Raw genomic sequence first — 20,209 nt, 5'->3', positions numbered from 1 at the left:
CACAGATAAGGGGGACTGTATGTGGGGGAACTGAATCACACCCAAGTTAGTATTCTCTTGGATATTCTGCAGGACCATCCCTTTCTAAGGATAACCACTGACAGCCCTACACACTCCTATATACAAAGTGAAGTTCTTTCCAGTTCTACTAGACCTGTGCCCCTTCTTCAGCACTTTAAATATAGTTATCTCTATGCAATGAGTACACCCCCATGTCAGTAAGCCTGTTCTTAACTGTGGCAAACATAAATGCCTATTTTATACTTGATCTTAGTCAAAAGGCCAAGAAGTAACTAAATGCCTATTTTAATCCAAATTTTTTAGGACATCTGTGTAGGGCTCATAGTCACCAGCATGCCAAAGCACCTTGATTCAGAACCACTGACTGAAGCTGCTTTACCACAAATCTTACAACAATAAATATATATTGCAGTCAAAATTCTAGCTCTGCTCTTGTATCTGACTTACTGTGTCCAACTGTTTGCAACCCCATGGACTGTAGCCCGCCAGGCTCCTCTGTCCATGGGATTTCCCAGGCAAGAATACTGGAATGGGTTGCCATTTCCTACTCCAGAGAATCGTCCCCACCCACGGATTGAACTAGCATCTCTTATGTCTCCCACATTGGCAGGCAGATTCTTTACCACTAGAGCCACTTGGGAGACTTATTACAGCCCCATATTGTTGGGCCAAAAGGAAGGACTGGAAACAAAGTCCTGAACCAAATCTAGAACTTCAATTTGTCTGAAAGTCCAGTAATTAATAAGCGAATCCACCACATATAATGGAATAGCACCAGGAAACAGAATTAAAACCAATTTCCAAGTAAGGCCCAGTAATCAGCAGAGCATATGAAGTAAAGAGACAATTCCATTTACACAGTTGCTCATTAAGAGCTTTCTACAGAATGAGACATTTTGTATGCAAGCCAACTTGTGGAAAATGGAGGCAAGTTGCATCCATGTCAACAACCATCTTCTACAGCCAGCAATTCAGTTTCGAAAGACCAAACCTTCATGCCAGTGGTTAAAAAGAAATCTTTATTTTACAAAATTAAAAACATAAATAATATTTACAAGCATCTTAAATACCAGCTTATAATACTTGACATTTTTAATCATTTCAAATTGAGTTTTCCATAAGCTTTTAAAATGCAAGACTATTCATCCACTTCAGTGAGTTACCAGTTTTCATTTCCACTATTCCAAAGGAGTTTTTGGTTTTTGAAATTGTCCATACTGTAGTCATTCAAAAAAAAAAAAAAATACAGCATACTTTTTAAATGACTAATTAAAAAAAAATTTCACAATCCTGAGCTTCCTTACCCCAGTTGTGCATGGGATACTACTCCAAAAGAACCCTATAAACCAAATTCCTTACTGCCCTGTTTACATGTAACCACTGTGACTTTTTTAAAAGATTCGCCTTCCTTGTACTCACATTAATCCATGTCCCTAACTTCTCAGTTTGCTGAAAAGGAAAAGCACAGAAAACAGAGAAGAGAGGTGGGAGAACAGAGACAACCATCTGAAATCACATTACTGAAAATATAACAGACTTATGACCCAAAACCTGCTCTCAGTAATTTCCAAGATATTTTATGAAATGAAAACTTAAAATGATTTCAAATGATGCATATGTCACAGCTAATCTCAGTGGCACAATGGAACAGACTTGAAGACATTTAAGTGGTTAACTTAATACCCATTCTGGAGTTCCTTGTACATAATGCGTAGACAGATGCAGTAGAAATTTGTTTTTAAGGAACGTTTTCATTATCTGGTCTTCTCAGCACTAATTCATTTCCACATAATAATACATAAGACCAGCAAAGTGTGAGGAAAGCAAATGTCCTTGAGAAAAGTCAAAATAAACAAAAGAAAGGAAAGAAAGGAAAAGGCTCAACATCTATAACCCACTTCACAAGCCCATCGCTTGATTCCACGTTTGCTCGAAGCCCTCAGCTCAGCTGAGGTTCACAGCAAGAAGTCATCCTCAGAGATTAGCAACAAATTTAAAAGAAAAAGAATGACAACAGGTAAGAGTTATATACATTTTACTAGTTTGTTTCCAACTTGTCCTGGATTTTAAAAGGTGTCAAAGGAGCCATGGATGCTGGTGGCAAGAGGTAACTGGAGAAGAGAGGCTTAGGGATGAGGAATAGGGAAGACGTTACAAATTCAGAGCAAACTTCTTCTGGATCTAAAATAAAGTCATCTTTTGTCTTCAGTAAAACAAAAGTCTGTCTGTAAACGCAGATGGTAGGTACAGTTTGCTCAAAAAAGCGTCTTCTCTTGGGGAGGAAGGTGAGTATACACGGTCAGCACAGGAAGCACCACTCTGGAGCCGGGCCAGCCTGCAGAGCCTCGCCGCCATCACTGCTGCATGTTGTTGATGATCGCCAGGATGCTCATCTTCTCCTGGGCAGAGTCCACATCCTCATTCTGCTTCTGGGCCACTCCCGTGCCTAGGCCATAGAGCCGCCCACAGTACTTCGCATCATCAATACTGTCCTCAAAAAACAACTGCAGAACAGGACAGAGAACCCCTGGTGAGAACCACGCCAAGAGTCAGGCCAAGAATCAGGCCAAGCCGCAACACTATCACATCAGCACCTCCCAGCTTTCTTAAGGCCTTGAACATCTAGCCAACTAGAAGCTAACTTCATAAAGAAAGGCTCCAAACCTCTCCTATACAGTCGTTTCATGTTCCTTTCTCTCTATACAGGTTCCCCTTTCAAAACAGACTTCTGATACTTTCCATGAGTTTTCACTGCCAAGATCCCTCTGCTGCTGTTGCTGCTTTTAGTACAACGGCCTCTATCTCATCCCTTCTCTTTAACAGGTAGCACAACGGTTAAAAGCTTGAGCTCTAGCCTCAGACTGACTCACTGTGGTAAAGTCACTTCAATGCTCCTTAAGGCACAGATTCCGGTCCATAAAATGGATAACACAGTAACAGATTGTTACAAAAATGAACATGAAGCACACACAGCAAGGTGTGTCACCCTTCTGGGCACTCCTGGGCAGGAGAACGCTCTGCTGGAGGTTGAGGAGGTGGTCCAGTGTACGGCAGCACTGTGGGATATTCAGCAGCATAACCCCACTCCCCAAGTTATGAGAGCCGAAAATGTCTCCAAACACTGCCAAGGGTGCCCCAAAGGGCCAAACTAGGAGCATGATGTTGCCAGCTTTGTTCTTCTTTCTCAAGATGGCTTTAGCTATTGGGGGTCTTTTATGCTTCCATACAAATATTAGGATTATTTGTGCTATTTCTGTGAAGAAATACCCCACTGGAATTTTGATCAGGATTACATTCACTCTGTAGACTGCTTTGGGTAGTATGAATTAACAAAATTAATTCTTCCAATCCATGAGCCCAGAATATCTTTCCATTGACTTATGTCTTCTTCAGTTTCTTTCATTAATGTCTCACAGTTTTCAGTGTACAGGTCTTTCATCTCCTTGATAAAATTTATTCCAAGGTCATTTTATTCTTTTTGATGTAAATCAGGCTGTTTTCATAATTTCTCTTTCTGATAGTTCACTATCAATGTATAGACACAAAAGATTTTTTATATTAATTTTTTTATCCTTCAATTTTACTGGATTCATCTATTAGTTCTGAAAGTTTTTTGATAAGAGTCTTTGTGGTTTCCTATTTATAGTATGTCATCTGCAAATACTGACAGTTTGCCTCCTTTCTGATTTGAATGCCTTGAATTTCTTTTTCTTGCCTAACTGCTCCAGCTAGGACTTCCAAAACCATGTTGAATAAAAGTTGGCAAGAGTGGGTATCCTTGTCTTGTTCCTCATCATAGAGGAAAAGCTTTCAGCTTTTCACCACTGAGTATGACATCAGATTGGGACATTTGATAATTAATAGAACTCAGCATAAAATGAGTGAGTGGTTTAACAAATGTGTTCACATTACAGAAATCAGAAGAAAAGCAAATAATTGCAAGGATGAGCACTGCAAGGAACACTAAGTACACTTCCAGACTTGAGCATGCTGAGTAACCTCCATTTCAAAATGTTTCTTTGCCTCTCAAATCAGTGTGTTTAACATATGCATAACAAACACACACCAAAAAAAAACCCTGCTTTCAAGGTGGCCATCAACTTCCAAGAGACACTATAAATTTCCAAAAAGCCTTTTGCCTTACCTCTTTCATCCTGAAGAATGCCATTCCCGTCAACAGTGAGTCTGAGCCTGCCTGGTGCTGCCTTCCAATTCTCTGCAAATCCAACTGATCAGCGACTTCCTGAAGACCTCCCTGGAGATGGAAGGAAAACACATGTAATACTACAGATCCAACTTCTCTACTGGAGTCACCGATGTCTGTCAACTCTGTCTGTCTGCTCTACTGGAGTCAACTATGTCAACTATTTACTTAACAGGCCTCACCCCAGACTATCCCATTTTTAACCCTCCAAATGATACACTGTCTTATATCCCACCACTTTTCACTCCTTTCTTTTCTGTATTAATCTTGTCAGGCCTCTGCCACTGAAAGTCCTCACTGCTGAAAAACAAGGTTGGGGAAAGAGTAAATGCCAGTGCCATTCTAGATGGAAGCCTCTTAGATTAGCAATTTTTAGGGGAGAGAGTTCTTAAACTGTTTAGAGCTAAAACTCCTCTGAGAGTCTGGTACACTGCAAACCCTATCGCTAACAAACTGTACACATACCTCACGTCTCCAACTGTTTCACTAGGTTCGTGGGCCCTAAGTGAGGAATGCCTGCCTTAGGGTGAGAGAAGTAAAAGGCTCCGTGCATGCCCAGGTCAAAGACAGTTACCACGCAAATCCCTGTGCCAGTCTACTCTACGTGCACCCTGTCTAACACCAGACTGGCACCCGGCAGGATTTCAAGGACACACGCTCAACAAACTACAATAAAGCAAAATGACAAACCTAGATTTTTATCTTTTTCTTGTTGTTGTTACTATATATTAAGAAAAATACTGTGTACCTTAAGATTTTTACAACTCTTCATCAGGTATTTAACATCATAAATGGATGGGAAGAAAAGATTCAGAATGTGAAAGAATTCATGTTCTTCTTCTGGCAAACGAGAATCTGTTAGCAACTTTACCATGTAGCCGAAATCATAGCCACTATAAGGAGAAAATGAGGCAGTAAGGTAAAAGAGTTATCAGCAGTTATCAGACCCCAGCATTCAACTGCCCATTTCTCAGAGTTTATGGTGCTACCTCATGTTAGGAACTTCAGTTTTCCAAAGGACTCGAGTTTATCCCATACTCTGAACTTTCCATTAAATGACAACCTAACAGATTAATATGGGATATATGTAAGTGAATCCAAGGGTTTATCAATGTGGGTTTTACACATCAAAAATTTAAAAGCAGTGAAAAGTAGAGTTCCTCAGTGGTCTAGCGGTTAGCAGCTTTCACTGCGGCCTGGGTTCAATCCTTGGTCGGGGACTGAGATCCCACAAGCAACGCAGTGTGGCAGAAAAAAAAAAAAATACCTCTCAAGGAGAATGTGGTTTTTGAGTACCCAGGAAACTCCAGGTCAGCCATTTAAATGACAAGAAAAGGTGACCAAGTCTTCTATCCTTCCCACCCTCCATCTTTCCACTTGGCATATAACCCCTGACAGCCACAGGACACAGCCTAATACTGTGTGAAATAAACCAGCATGAGCTCCAAAGTGTTTTTTGAAAAACTGAAATGTAAGCAAGTTATCATTTCAACTTTATAACTGCTAATGAACAATAAGAGTGCCAAGAGGACTGCAAAAGTAATGGAAGAATTCGACTGCCTGCTCCCAAAGCAAAAGAGAAACACTGAGACTGACCTGTGAAATGAGAGCCATTTGACGTTGTCACAGAGAACCACCCCAGATGTCATAAGCAGCTCTGCAAAGTGCAGTGTGTCAATCCCTTCCTCTTCATGCTTCTGAAACTGCAGTCCTGAGTTAGCGAGGAGATCTATGGAATCCTGGGAGTACATGTCCTCTCTAAAAAAGAAGGCATTCATTTCTTAGCTCCTAGCATAGTACAAGGAGTGGGCAACAATATTACCATCACTATATAAATCACAGAACAAGTATTCTTGAATTGCTTTCATACTTTAAGAATAAATCAACTCATTCCTTCCAGTATTCTAGCAAACAAAGTAATCTTATCTGTAACAGAAAGAAAAATGGGATTTTTTCCCCTGCAAAATAAGTGTATTCATTATGAAAGATCCACATTTTCTCATTTAAAGAAAAGCAGAGTCAATCAATGCAAAAATTTAAAAATAACAGAAAGTGGAAAAAATAACTTTATTATAATGCTATCACATAGAAATGACTGTTTTAATTCTTTCATCTCAGTTTGGTTGGTTGGTTGGTTTAGTCGCTAAGTCGTGTCTGACTCCTGCGACCCCACAGACTGTAGCCTGCCAGGCTCCTCTGTCCATAGGATTCTCCAGGCAAGAATACAGGAGTGGGTTGCCATTTCCTTCTCCAGAATATCTTCCCGACCCAGGAATCGAACCTGGGTCTCCTGCATTACAGGCAGAGTCTTTACCGACTGAGCTATGAGGGAAGCCCTCATCTCAGTTTACATACCCTGTTTTCTCTACCCACAGACACACCTCCATCCCTGTATCTACATATCACAGACTATCTTTCCAGACCAACACTCACAGATATAACACATTCTTTGTGGCTCTGAAATAGTATTCCACTGTAAAGATCCATTAATCTAAACACAGGAATATTTATAATGCCACATAACAGAAATGAAGGTTTGTGTTCTCCTCCTTTTCCACTAGATTTCACTGCTTGCCTTTTGTTTTTCACATAAACTTAGGACAGAACGCTAGAAACCAAAACACCACAATCTCAATTTTTTTCCACTAAACTGAAACCAGTGCTGAATCACAATCTTGTTCTTAGTAAAATAAGCACTATTTTAAATACAAACACCAATCATGCAATAAATATAACCCTTATTTTTCCTGTGTACTAAACTGTCATCACTGTACAAATAACAGGCTTTGGCTAAGGACTCAAAAACTACAGTTAAAGGAAAGATCCAGATCATCTCCTAAAATTATTCTCTGAACCTCAAAGAAAACTCCAGAACAATAATCAAAAAATTATTTCTGACCTATCAGATGCTCCTGGTCCCAATTAAACAAAGCAGTTTTCAAGAACTGGGGCCCAACAGGAAATACACTAACACCACCTCATTCAATGAGCAAAACAATGACCTCCCCAAATTTTCCCCTTAAAAATTGCATCCTCCTCAAAAACTTCAAAGAAGAACTATGATGTGATCCAGCAATGCCACTTCTAAGTATATATACAAAGGACAGAAAATCAGTATCTCAAGGTGATAGATCTCTGCACATCCATGTTCACAGCACCACTATTCACAACAGCCAAGACGTGCAAACAACCCAAAGGTCCATCAATGGATGAGCAGATGAGCAATACACAGCACATACACACAGCGGACTATCACTCAGCTAAGGGAGGCAATTCTGCCACATATGACAACATGGACGGCCCTTAAGGACATTTGTTGTTGCTGTTCGGTCGCTAAGTGGTGTCCAACTTTGCGACCCCATGGACTGGAGCACACAAGGCTTCCCTGTCCTTCACTATCTCCCGGAGTTTGCTCAGATTCATATCCATTGAGTCAGTGATGCTATCTAACCATCTCATCCTCTGCCGCCCTCTTCTCCTTTTGCCTTCAATCTTTCCCAGCATCAGGGTCTTTTCCAATGAGTCGGGTCTTCACATCAGGTGGCCAAAGTATTGGAGCTTCAGCTTCAGCATCAGTCCTTCCAATGAATATTCAGGGTTGATTTCCTTTAGGATTGACTGGTTTGATCTCCTTGCTGTCCAAGGGACTCTCAAGAGTCTTCTCCAGCACCATTATGCTAAGTAAAATAAGCCAGTCACAAAAAGACAAATACTGTATGATTCCACTTATATGAAATATCTAAAGTAGTCAAATTCATAGAAACAAAGGAGAATGATGGTTACCAAGAGCTGGGGGAAAGGAAAAAGGTGAGCTGTTGTTCAATGGATACAGTTTCAGATTTGCGAGATGAAAAAGTTCTGGAGGTGTGCTTCACCACAACGCAAATACACTTAACATTACTCAACTGTATGCTTAAATATGGTTAAGATGGTAAATTTCATGTTGTGTGGTTTTTACCACAGCTTATTTCTAAAGTGCATAAAAACCTGCCCACTATCAGATAGGCTTCAGTTTCAATCACCCTTGATTAGCATACTCTCTATACTTCATTTCTTTATGAAAGACAGTAATAACACTATTTACAGATAAGGAAACTGAATTATAGAAGGTAAAATAACTGACCCAAATTTGCCCAGCTAAGAAATGGCAGAACTGCAATTAGAACCCTGATCTAATTGGGGAATTGATTTCCCTTTTACATTTTACACAGCCCTACTAAGATATAATTCACATAGTGAACAATGCCCTCATGTAAAGTGTGCAATTCAATAGTATATTCACAGAGTTGTATAACCACTATCAATCATGTGCCACCTCATCACCTCTAAAAGAAACCCATACCCATTAAGCACTCACTCCCCATTACCTCCCCGCTATCCACCCTGGACAATTACCACTCTTTTCTCAAGGACCTATTTTGGACATTTCAAATAAACAGAATCATAGGATATGTGATCTTTTGTGTCTGGCTTCTTTCCGTTAGCATGATGTTGTCAAAGCTCGTGCATGTATAGCACATGTCAGTACTTTCTCTCTCTGGACAGTCCAGTAACATTCCATGGCATGGAGATACCAAATACAGCCATTCCTCAGATCACAGACATTTGGACTGACTGTTTCTACATTGTGGCCTTTATGAATAATGCTGCTATGAACACTCACAGGTTTTTACATTGATGTACGATTTCATCTTTTAGGTGCAATTGCTGGGTCATACGGTAACGCCATGTTTCACCTTTGGAGAAACTGCCTGTTTTCCAAAGAGGCTGCACCATTTTGTTTCCAATAGCAATATATGAGAGTTCTAATTTCTCCACACCCTCATCAACATTTGCTATTATGTCTTCTTGATTATAGCTGCCTAGTGGGTATGAAGTAGTTTATTTACTGTCTCATGGTTTTGATTTGCATTTCTCTAATGACTAAGGATGGTGGCCATCTTTTCACAAGCTTATTGGCCATCTTTAAATCTTCTTTGGAAAAATATATATTCAAATCTTACGCCTATTTTTAACTGAGCTTTTTATTGTCAACTTGTAAGAGTTCTTTAAGGGAGGCTTTTCTTTCTGATATTTGTTACTCCATCTTCTGACTGACTACTCTGTCCACCCCCTACTTGGGTTTGAGGGAAACAAAACTTAAAAATTAATAAAATCAGTTAAAGTCACAGTCTGCACAAATGTAGAAAGTCTAAGAATAACACTGAGAAGTGTCTCAGACACTTACGTAAGGTTGAATTTGAAGTTGAACTGCCAGGTGTTGATTCCAGAAGGATATTCTCCCTTCTCATTTGTGAATGTAAGGCCCAGCTGGATGATTTTTAAAAGGTCAACATTGCACCGTAAAAGCTGATACTGGTAATCTATAGAACTACGAAATTCACCAATGGGTCGTACCACAACACCTGGAAATTCTGTGTCCTAGGAAAGGAAAAAGTCTCTTGTCATAAGGTTTCACAAACCACTGGATGCCGACTTGATCATTCATAAAAAAATTTTTATCTCCATTTATAAAAGCTATATGACAAACCCCAAGCTCAGGCACAAAAATTCACCTTAAAATACTGATTTCATTAATCTGCAGAAGGAGCACTGGAATCATGAAGCTTTACACAACAACTTGGAGATCTAAGCAGAATGCGAACAGAAGTAGTTGACTAACTCTGGGTCCATTAAGAACATTCTCAGTTTGGGAATTCCCTGGTGGTACAATGGTTAGGACTCAGCGCTTTCACTGGTTGGCAAACTAAGATCCTACAAAACATGCAGGGTAGCAAAAAAAAAAAAAAAACACCACCATTCTAGGTTCATATACAATTAACTAGGAACGGTTGAGGTTGAGAACAGAACTCTATGAATAAACACAAATACAGGAACATGAGACAGCCATTAGTAAATAATAATCAAGAGCCAAGCTTGGCTTAAAGTAAAAAGCCTGGAACAAGATCAGAGAGAGAGTTCTGAATACCAGCCTGAAGACGTAATTCTATACTCTCCACAGCAGGAGTCACAAACTCCAGGCAGTTAAAGTAAAGGAGTAAAGCACACAGAATATGAAAAGGGTTATGAGTAATGGAGACTGGAGCAAACTAAAGAGTACGCGCCTCCCCTAAAAGAGGGCCTTGATTTCACTAGGACGCATGTCTCCCTCCAGCTACTCAACACCGGACAGGAAAGTGGACCCTATAGTGCCCATTTTTTCCAGATATACCAGAAATCTGGAATTTGAGTAAGATCTCTTGACTTTTAAATGCTGCCAACTACTTTTTAAAAAGTGCTGCAACACTGTCTAAGTCACCATACCTGTGGAACACATGTGTCCTATGGGCTGAGACAACTTCTATTTAAAGACAGAGTAACATCATCAATAATCTAAGATCCTGCAGGTTACATCCTTCTCAGACACACAGGCTACCTTGATGTTTCATAAAAGCAACATAACCTGCCAGCATGTTTAATTTACCATGGCTTTAGTGTAATCATTTCTTTCAAAATCTCATAATAAATATTCCCTAAGTCCATTTCAGAAGGTGAGTCAAAGAGAGTAGAGCTCCTTACCATGGCAATATAACTGTAACTGAGCACAATTTCTCGGATCTTCCTCATCTCTTCTTCCAGATTGCTGGCCCAGACTTCACAGATGACCTGGCTGTTCTCCACAAGTGCCGCAGGCATCCTGAAGAAACTTGAAGGGGCTTTCAGCAGACTACGTTGGAGGGCAAATCAATGGCTGATCTGATCTACATTCAAAAACATATTTTTAAATCACATTAATTTACACACTGGCATTAAGATGTTAACAAAACAAAGACATCAAAACAATACCATCACATCATCAGCTTAAACTAAAACATTAAGACTACTGTATTTATTCTCCCATTTATACAAGGGAGAGACACACACAAACACAGACTTTGGCTCCGTTCCTCAGTTCTTAAACTTGAAGAAAATAAATAAAATTACTTAAACATGAAAAAACTTTTGCCTAAGCTGCCCTTTAGCACAGAAATGAAGCTATTACCCTAATCCAGTTTTTGAGCCCTCTCCAGACTAACTGAAGACTAAAATAATCCCCTGTGAATACAAATATGTCCTTATACAAGACTTTCACATCACTCTGATCACTCTGCACACAGACCAAATCATGGAAACATTTCTAAAGGAATCACTTCAGGAAGTTTAAATGTACCAGGATCTCTGAAAGCCTGACAGAATGTGGACCTGAACGCTTACGCTGAAGTCTTCACACTGTGATGAATATGGGCATGGGAATAGCCACCCCAATCCCCAAAAAAGGAAATTCTTTTTCCCCATCAAAAAAAGTCAAATACAACCAGAGGCCAAAAGATCAAGAAGTGAGAGATTTAAGTTGTAAAAACCAATCCCAAGGGCTAATCTGAGCAACTACAATGAAAATCAGAATTTGAGTTATTAACGTCTACCTTTCACCACATAATATTATAAGAAGCTAAGCAGCAATTCAACAATAAAAACAGAGAAGAGAGAGGTATAAATAATTCAACCAGAAGCAACATGATTTACAATGTATATTCTGGGAGGAAACTGGGGAGGCAACAAGATAAACTAAACCTGGTTCAGTTTTAAGAGTAATGCTATTACTAGAGAAATGATGTGCCTGGTTATAAAATGACAAAAAAGGAGCTTATCATAAGGGTATTTACTTAAAAAGCAAGCCCACGCACAGATCCTCAGCACAATATAAGAGTGGGCTCCACTGAATATATTCAAGGGAAAATTCCTAGAAAGAGTAAAATGAATCTTTGCTTGCAAGATGCTGTTGTTATTTAGCCGCCAAGTCATGCCCGACTCTGCGACCTCATGGACTACCGCACACCAGGCTTCCTTGTCCTTCATTATCTTCCAGAGTTTGCTCAGATTCATGACCACTGAGTCAGTGATGTGATCTAACCATCTTATCTTCTGCACCCCCCTTCTCCTTTTGCCTTCAATCTTTCCCAGCATCAGAGTCTTTCTTTTCCAATGAATCAGCTCTTCGCATCAGATAGCCAAAGTATTGGAGCTTCAGCTTCACCATACTGGAGCTTCAGCTTCAGCATCAGTCCTTCCAATGACTATTCAGGGTTGATTTCCTTTAGGACTAACTGGTTTGTTCTCCTTGCAGTCCAAGGGACTCTCAAGAGTCTTCTCCAGCACCATAATTCAAAAGTATCAATTCTTCGGTGCTCAGCCTTCTTTATGGTTCAACTTTCACATCCATACATAACTATAGCTAGGCAGATGCGTAGCTACAGTCATATAGCTATGACTATATCAACACCATAGCTAGACAGATGCAAAACTAAGAATGTGGATCAAAACAAAATTGGCATTCCCACGTGCTATCATTTCTGAGACACCTCTGAAAAACTGTCTGTAACCAACCTCTGAAGCTGTGAAGCTCGCTCAGTCGTGTCCGACTCTTTTGCAACCCCATGGACTGTAGCCTACCATGCTCCTCCGTCCGTGGGATTCTCCAGGCAAGAATACTGGAATGGGTTGCCATTTCCTTCTCCAGGAGATCTTCCCAACCCAGGGATCAAACCCGGGTCTCCCGTATTGTAGGCAGACGCTTTACCATCTGAGCCACCAGGGAACCTCTACCAACCTCTGAAGATTCCACTTATTCAAGTTACTCCATACTTTGACAGATGCTTCTCTGAAATTATAGTAGATTTTCTGTAATCACTCTGAAACTTAAATAGACTCTGTGGCAGGTTCCTAACAAATATGGGTGAACACTTCTTAAAGGCAGAATTCATTTCTTCTCATTTTTATTCTACACACAACAGGCATAAAGTAAAGGCGTGCAAATGAACTAATCAAGAACATCAGAAAATGGCAGAAGTTCACACAGAGTGTGGAGTAAATTCCAATATTTGACCATTATTAAGAAAATGCCGGGGGGAATTTTCTGGTGGACTACTGGTTAGGACTCAGCACTCTCACTTGTGGGGGGCCCAGGTTTGATCCCGGGTCAAGGAACTAAGATCCCACAAGCCATGCAATGTGGCCAAAAGAAAGAAAGAAAGAAAGAAAATGCTGGGGCCCAAAACCTTAGATTCTAAACAATGCTCAAGATGTTCCCCTGCAATAGGGCATAAAACCATTTCTATGCCCATTAATGTTATATCAGTACCCCTTCATGCACTTCCTTTTTGGCATCACATCAAACACAACCATAAAACTACTTTAGGGGAAGTGGGTATCCCTAGTGAGATATTTACATAAAAACAAAACAAAAGCAATTCAAGCAAAAAATGTCTTTGTCCTCCAAGCACCAAAGATCAGGCTTAAAAAGAGGACAATTGGATTATTTTAACTCTTAGAACAAGGTTCCCGAGCTAAGAAGCTCTAATGTCAAAGCGTTAGTTGCTTAGTCTCAGTTGTATCCAACTCTTTGTGAGTCCATGGACTGTAGCCGGCCAGGCTCCTCTTGTCCATGGAAGTCTCCAGGCAAGAACACTGAAATGGGCAGCCATTCCCTCCTCCAAGGAATCTTCCTAACCCAAGGATCGAACTCAGGTCTCCTGCATTGCAGGCCGATTCTTAATGTTTTATCAAAAGAACTCAGGGAACAATCTGAAGAGGTTCCCTCTGGTCAAACAAAATACGATCTGAATATCTTTATGGATAATTACTAAAATGTATTATGACTTCTCAGATAGAGATTTAAATCCAAGAGTTCATAATGGGTCTTCCCTGGTGGCTCAGTGGTAAAGAATCCGCCTGCCAATGTAGGAGACACGGGTTCGATCCCTGGTCAGGGAAGATCCCACATCCTGCAGAGCAACTAAACCCAGACACAACTATTGAGCCTGTGCCCTAGAGCCCATCTCCGCAACAAAAGAAGGCACCACAAACGAAACCCTCGCACCACAACTAGAGAGTAGCCCCCACTCGCTGGAACGAGAGAAAAGCCCCAACAATGAAAAATCAGCACAGCCAAGAAATGAATGAATAAATAAATAAATAAATAATTTTTAAGAGTTCATAATCAGCTAAGAAAATACATTTCATTGGGCACCATTAGAGAATGAGAGTGAATGGACTTATTTTTTAAAACATGTATCTTGTCCTTCCTATATAAACTATAACCCCAAATAACCAAATAGCTGAAGGAAAGTTTCTCTTTAGAGGTGGTATAGCTAAAAATAAATACAGAGTGATAGACTATCACCATTTTGTAACTCCTAACGAATTTAAAATGGCACCCCACTCCAGTACTCTTGCCTGGAAAATCCCACGGATGGAGGAGCCTGGTAGGCTGCAGTCCATGGGGAGGCTAGGAGTCGGACACTACTGAGTGACTTCACTTTCACTTTTCACTTTCATGCATTGGAGAAGGAAATGGCAAGCCACTCCAGTGTTCTTGCCTGGAGAATCCCAGGGACGGGGGAGCCTGGTGGGCTGCCGTCTATGGGGTCGTACAGAGTCAGACACAACTGAAGCGACTTAGCAGCAGCAGTAGCAGCAACGAGTTTAAACATCTGGCATTTCTATGGAATATCTAGAAAAGGCAAAAAAAAATCTATCAGACAGAAAAGATTACACGGTAGAATGGGACTGAGAGTTCTATAAATGGGAATGAGGTTTATCTTATTGAGGAGACAGAAATGTTCCCAAACTCCACAACAATGATTATTGCACAACTCAAAAAATTTAATAGAAAGAAAAAAAATCACTGAATTTTACATGAAAATGGGTGTTTTTATAGTAATGTAAATCACATCTCAATAAAGATGTTAAATAATCACTATGGCTGTAATCAACACAAAAAGACCACCAGGTATTATGTGCCTCAAAAAACAAAACACATCACCACAATGAAACTGTCTTGCAAAAAAAATTTAACTTGAATCTGACCAAGTTTCTATATTTAACTACTAATATACAGAAAATAAGGACACAGGAACACATTAAATGACACCAGAGAAACTCAACCAACAAAATCCAGAAACTTCTACAGGAAACTAGAGAATCCAGCTTTTTCAACAAATAAATTACAAGAAATAAAGGTAAAAGACTCTCAGGATATCTATCAATCAATCAAAGCATACAGACCTTAGTTAAACTCTGCTCTAAGCAACTCATAGGAAAAAAAATTCTAACATTTTTGAGACAAGTAGAAGTCTGAACTGGGGAAGGAAATGGCAACCCACTCCAGTGTTCCTGCCTGGAGAATCCCAGGGACAGAGGAGCCTGGTGGGCTGCCGTCTATGGGGTCACACAGAGACAGACACGACTGAAGCAACTTAGCAGCAGCAGCAGCAGCAGCAGAAGTCTGAACAATGTCTGATTTTTTTGGTTTCAAGGTTTTCTTTACTCCTCTTTTTTTTTTTTTTTTGGTGTTACATAGCAGTTAATAGTGTTTTTTTAATAAGTTCTCACCTTTTAGAGATAATGCAAATAGTTGTAAGTGACTGGACATAAAATGTGGGATTTGCTTCAAAGTAACAGTGAAGAAAACTCACAACAACTTTTACAGTACTATCATTCTCCACAGGCTTCCCTGGTGGCTCAGCGGTAAAGAATCCACCCACCAATTCAGGAGACTCAGGTTTAATCCCTGGGTCAGGAAGATCCCCCAGTGAAGGACACAGCAACCTACTTCAGTATTCTTGCCTGGGAAATCCCAAGGACGAGTAGCCTCGAGGGCTATAGTCCATGGGGTCACAAAGAGTTGGAGATGACTTAGCAACTAAACAATAATTTTTCTCTATATTTTACAGATAAGAAAACTGAAATTTAAAGACATTAACTTTAAAAGGTAGTATTATGACTTCCATTTCCAAGAAAATTCTTTTTATAATACAGGGACTGGGGATTAAGAGGAGTACAAACTATTACATATAAAATAAGCTATAACAATATACTGTACACAAGGAATATATATAGCCAATATTTTATAATAACTATAAATGGAGTACAACACTTAAAAATTGTGAATCACTGTTGCACACCTGTAACGTATAACTTTGTACATCAACTACAATTAAATTTTCTTTTTACTTCTTTTTAAAAGCTAACAATTGTTACACGTGTGTGGGTACGCTCAGTCCTGTGTGACTCTTTTCGACTCCATGGTTGTAGCCCATGAGGCTCCTCTGTCCATGAGATTTTCCAGGTAAGAAGAATGAAGTGGGTTACCATTCCCTTCTCCAGGGGATCTTCCTGACCTAGGGACTGAACCCAAGTCTCCTGCATCTCCTGCACTGGTAGGCAGGTTTTTTACCACTGAGCCAGCTGGGAAGTATGTATAATCACTGTTATAGTACTGACAAACAAGGAAGTCAAAACCAGACCACTGGCAAAATATTTAAGACATGCTTCCACCAAACCCTTATCTAGGAAAACTATGCAGAAACAAACAATAGCTTGGAAGCAGCAAAATGTAGTGCCACTCGAAAACTGAAAAGGAACGTTCAGTTCAGTTGCTCAGTCATGTCCGACCCTTTGCGACCTCGTGAATCGCAGCATGCCAGGCCTCCCTGTCCATCACCAACTCCCAGAGTTCACTCAGACTCACGTCCATCGAGTCCGTGATGCCATCCAGCCATCTCATCCTCGGTCGTCCCCTTCTCCTCCTGCCCCCAATCCCTCCCAGCATCAGAGTCTTTTCCAATGAGTCAACTCTTCGCATGAGGTGGCCAAAGTACTGGAGTTTCAGCTTTAGCATCATTCTTTCCAAAGAAATCCCAGGGCCGTTACACACATTTAATTTAGCGTAAATTACTACTGTCAGCCTAAAGCAACGGAAATAAAGATGATGATAATAAATAAAGCTAACAATTCTGCCTGCCACTTTCCACTCAGTGAGCACAAGCTCCAGTATGAGCCCAAAATGGGGATCAATAAACATACTTTTCCCCATGGTCATCAGTCCTCTTCCTAAGCCTCTCAGTGCCAACACAGCACAGGGCACCTCATAGTGTAGAATGACTCTATGCCATTCAACCGTGTGTATCTGTTCAACACAGCCCCTAAAGGTAACCTAATTACTGTACCTGGATTACAACCAAAGAAACTGTAATAAGTTTCCAAACTGAGGGAGAAGACTTCTTTAGTAGAGTAGTGTTAAGAATCCATCTGCCAATGCAGGGGACACAGGTTTGAGCCTTGATCCAGGAAGACTCCACATGCTGCGGAGCAACACTGTGTCACAACTACTGAAGCCCGCTCGCCTAGAGCCTGTGCTCCCCAAGAGAAGCCACCACAATGAGAAGCCCACAGACGGCAACTAGAGAAAAAGCCTCCACAGCAACGAAGATCCAGCAGAGCCAAAACTAAATAAATAAATTATCTTTTTTTAAAAAATGAAGGTGACACAACTGCGCTAGATTTACTGAGAAACACAATGGCTATTTCCAATTCTGCACTTTCCTAAGTGAAAGGAAAGTGAAGTCGCTTAGTCGTGTCCGACTCTTTGCGACCCCATGGACTGTAACCTATCAGGCTCCTCTGTCCATGGAATTTTCCAGGCAATAGCACTGGAGTGGATTGCCATTTCCTTCTCCAGCGGATCTTCCCGACCCAGGGATCAAACCCAGGTCTCCCGCATTGTAGACAGACGCTTTACCGTCTGAGCCACCAGGGAAATCTTAATTTTGGTTGCATGCAAGGTTTGCCCCTCAGGCTGACTTGAAAACCTGACTTCCACAGAAGCTACTCCACTCTATATGAAAGCAAAATACAAGCCCTGATACCTGTTGCTTGCCAGTACTAGACTGTAAGGCCACTCAGGAGTTCCTGAGGTGTCTGCCCTGTGCTCATCTGAAGAACAAATTGAGCAGATCGCCCCTCAATGATCTACAGTGTAACTTCTCCAAAACAAAGCTTCTTACTAACTCAGAAAAGCTCTGAAAAGCAACTCAAGAAAAAGTCAACAGAACGCTTTCTCTGCAAGCAATCCAGAGAACCAGACCTTGTTTGCGAAAAGCATGTTTTGGTTTTTCTGGGTTTGTTTTGTTTGAGGCTGTGTGTGCAGTTCAGTCCAAGTAAACAATAAAAAAGACTTCCCCATTCTAGCGGACAGGACAAAGGCTTTGCAACGCTCGGCTAAGAAGGAAAAGGAAGTAAGCAGCACTTCAGAAGAAATGGCAGCCTCCTGGAGGGGGGTTCTCCCTATCCCGGCCGCGGGGCCCGCCGTCCTCCGCCCCCGCCAAACAGTGTTCCAAGACACCACCCTGGACCGAACCGCAGTTCAACCAGTTTTAAAAACTACCCTTGTGGGCCGGACCTGTGAGCTGGCTCCTCCAGAGCGAACAGCTCTGGTTCAGAAAGCCACCGAACAGCAAGGAAAAGTTGTGAGGCCGCAAGAACCAAGAAGGGGGAGGCGCGCGAGGTTCCAAACTCAGGTCCCCTGCCTTACATCTTCTTCCTCCATCCTTCTCTCCTGTTCTGGATCACTTTCCACTGCAAACCACCCTTACCCCTCTCCTCCTCCTAACCCCACTTTTTTTTTTTTTTTTTTGGTAAAACAAAGATATTTAAATTACACCCCTTAGGGCCAAAGAGACCTAAGTTCGAAGCGAGGACGCGAAGGAGCTATGGGGCTTTGCCTACGTTACTTAACCTCTCTCCTGCCTCAGTTTCCCCTTCTTTTAAAATGGGTTTAATGATGGCATACATCTCGGAGGACTGCAGTAGGGGTTAAAAGAATGAAGCACATAAGGTGCTCTTCAAGCTCCGGTACACAGCACTAGAATATTACTGTCGTGTGCTAGTGGTGGTTATTATGACTACTATTTTATTTGATGGGCCTCTTTCTCTTCTCATACCCTTTCCCTCACGCACGCTCCCACTCCCTTTCCTCCCGCAGGCCCCTGATGGCCTCCACACTCTCTTATCTCACCCTCCTCCCTGATAAGCCTGGACCCGCTTACCCTGACAGGCAGAACCCGCAAAGCGCGGTCAGACGGGCTGGCGGGAGGGCTTCCCGGGAGCGGCGACGGTGGCCCTTGACCCGGTGTTCTCCTCCCCCTGCCCCGGATCGGGTCCTAGAACCGAGCGGCCCAGTGAGATGGGCGCCCTCGGGCCCAGAGCGGCTTCACGCACCGCCTCCAAACAACCTGGCCACACCGCTCTATCCATCCGATCCGCCCGACTCGCCTGCTCCTTTCGCGTCCCTTCTGGCGCGCGCGCGCCTGACTCCACCCGCCCCTCCCTTTCTGCGCGCCCCGGCGATCCTGTGCGTGTTCGCCCAACCTGTGGCCTCGCGGGAGCGTCGCGCGAGCGCGCAAACGGCAGGGCGGGGCGACCTCGAACGACGCACGCAGAATACAGGCCCCTCCGGCCTTCGCGCGGTTCGTTGTGCTGGTTCATTTCATCAACACCACTGCTCCTCCATCTCGGTTCGCCTTCCGCGCACGCTCAAATGGAGGGGCGTGGCCTAGGGCTAGCCTCCTCCCAATGGTGGGCGTGGCCTAGCTAGACTAAAGGCCGAGGGCAGCGCTGGGTCTGTCCGACTCAATCTTCACATTTACGACTGGGTTCTTTCTCCCTTCTCTGAAGGACCATTAAAATCGGAGGCAGCAGACTTTCAGGGAGGTTTGCTGGTCGGGGGGGAGGGGGTGGGTCGAGGGGAGGGAGGGGGAGGGGGGTTGTCCTGACCCCTTCCTATAATATTAATGCCGCCCCCTGGACACTTCACTTACAAGACATCTACCTTACGACTTCCTTTCTGACAATTGGCTGGCAGTGGGGCAGCAACCCCAAATAAAGTCTAGGTGACATCCACCAAGGCCCGCTCCCCACCTCCTCGCCTCGGGGAGCAGAGCCAGCACCGCTACCGTAGCAACCAGCCCTAGGGTCTGTTCGAGTTACAAAGAAGACGCGGCTTGGTTGAGGAGGCACAGTGTGAACGCTGGTGCGTTCCCGCTTTCTGAGAAGCTCCGAGACGTGTCGGGTGCTAAGCGAACTTTCCAGATCTTCGTTGTCAGAGCAGTGAGGTCCAGGCCCAGCTTA

At 42.2% G+C, this 20,209-nt stretch overlaps 1 protein-coding gene across 1 annotated transcript; it reads right to left on the bottom strand.

Moving 5' to 3' along the window:
- Positions 1–1,198: 1,198 nt before the first annotated feature.
- Positions 1,199–19,259, bottom strand: CNOT8 (CCR4-NOT transcription complex subunit 8). Its single transcript, XM_068980268.1, has 7 exons — positions 19,129–19,259; positions 10,784–10,965; positions 9,453–9,646; positions 5,822–5,983; positions 4,974–5,118; positions 4,166–4,276; positions 1,199–2,525 (listed from the first exon to the last, which is right to left on the bottom strand). Exons 2-7 carry the CDS (start codon positions 10,898–10,900, stop codon positions 2,376–2,378), a joined length of 879 nt encoding a protein of 292 aa, XP_068836369.1. The 5' UTR covers positions 10,901–10,965; positions 19,129–19,259; the 3' UTR covers positions 1,199–2,375.
- Positions 19,260–20,209: the final 950 nt, after the last annotated feature.

Source organism: Capricornis sumatraensis, chromosome 9 (genome assembly GCF_032405125.1).
Source record: "Capricornis sumatraensis isolate serow.1 chromosome 9, serow.2, whole genome shotgun sequence".
Lineage (NCBI taxonomy): Eukaryota > Metazoa > Chordata > Mammalia > Artiodactyla > Bovidae > Capricornis > Capricornis sumatraensis.
This window is presented reverse-complemented; position numbering and strand designations above follow the sequence as displayed.

What these genes read in the sequence shown, in the direction of transcription:
- CNOT8 (XM_068980268.1), bottom strand. Translation starts at nt 10,900, where the DNA reads ATGCCTGCGGCACTTGTGGAGAACAGCCAGGTCATCTGTGAAGTCTGG. An exon ending in GTTACAGTTATATTGCCATG is followed by an intron (nt 9,647 to 10,783) that starts GTAAGGAGCTCT and finishes TTCCTTTCCTAG; the next exon opens with GACACAGAATTTCCAGGTGT. An exon ending in AACTTCAAATTCAACCTTAC is followed by an intron (nt 5,984 to 9,452) that starts GTAAGTGTCTGA and finishes CTTCTTTTTTAG; the next exon opens with AGAGGACATGTACTCCCAGG.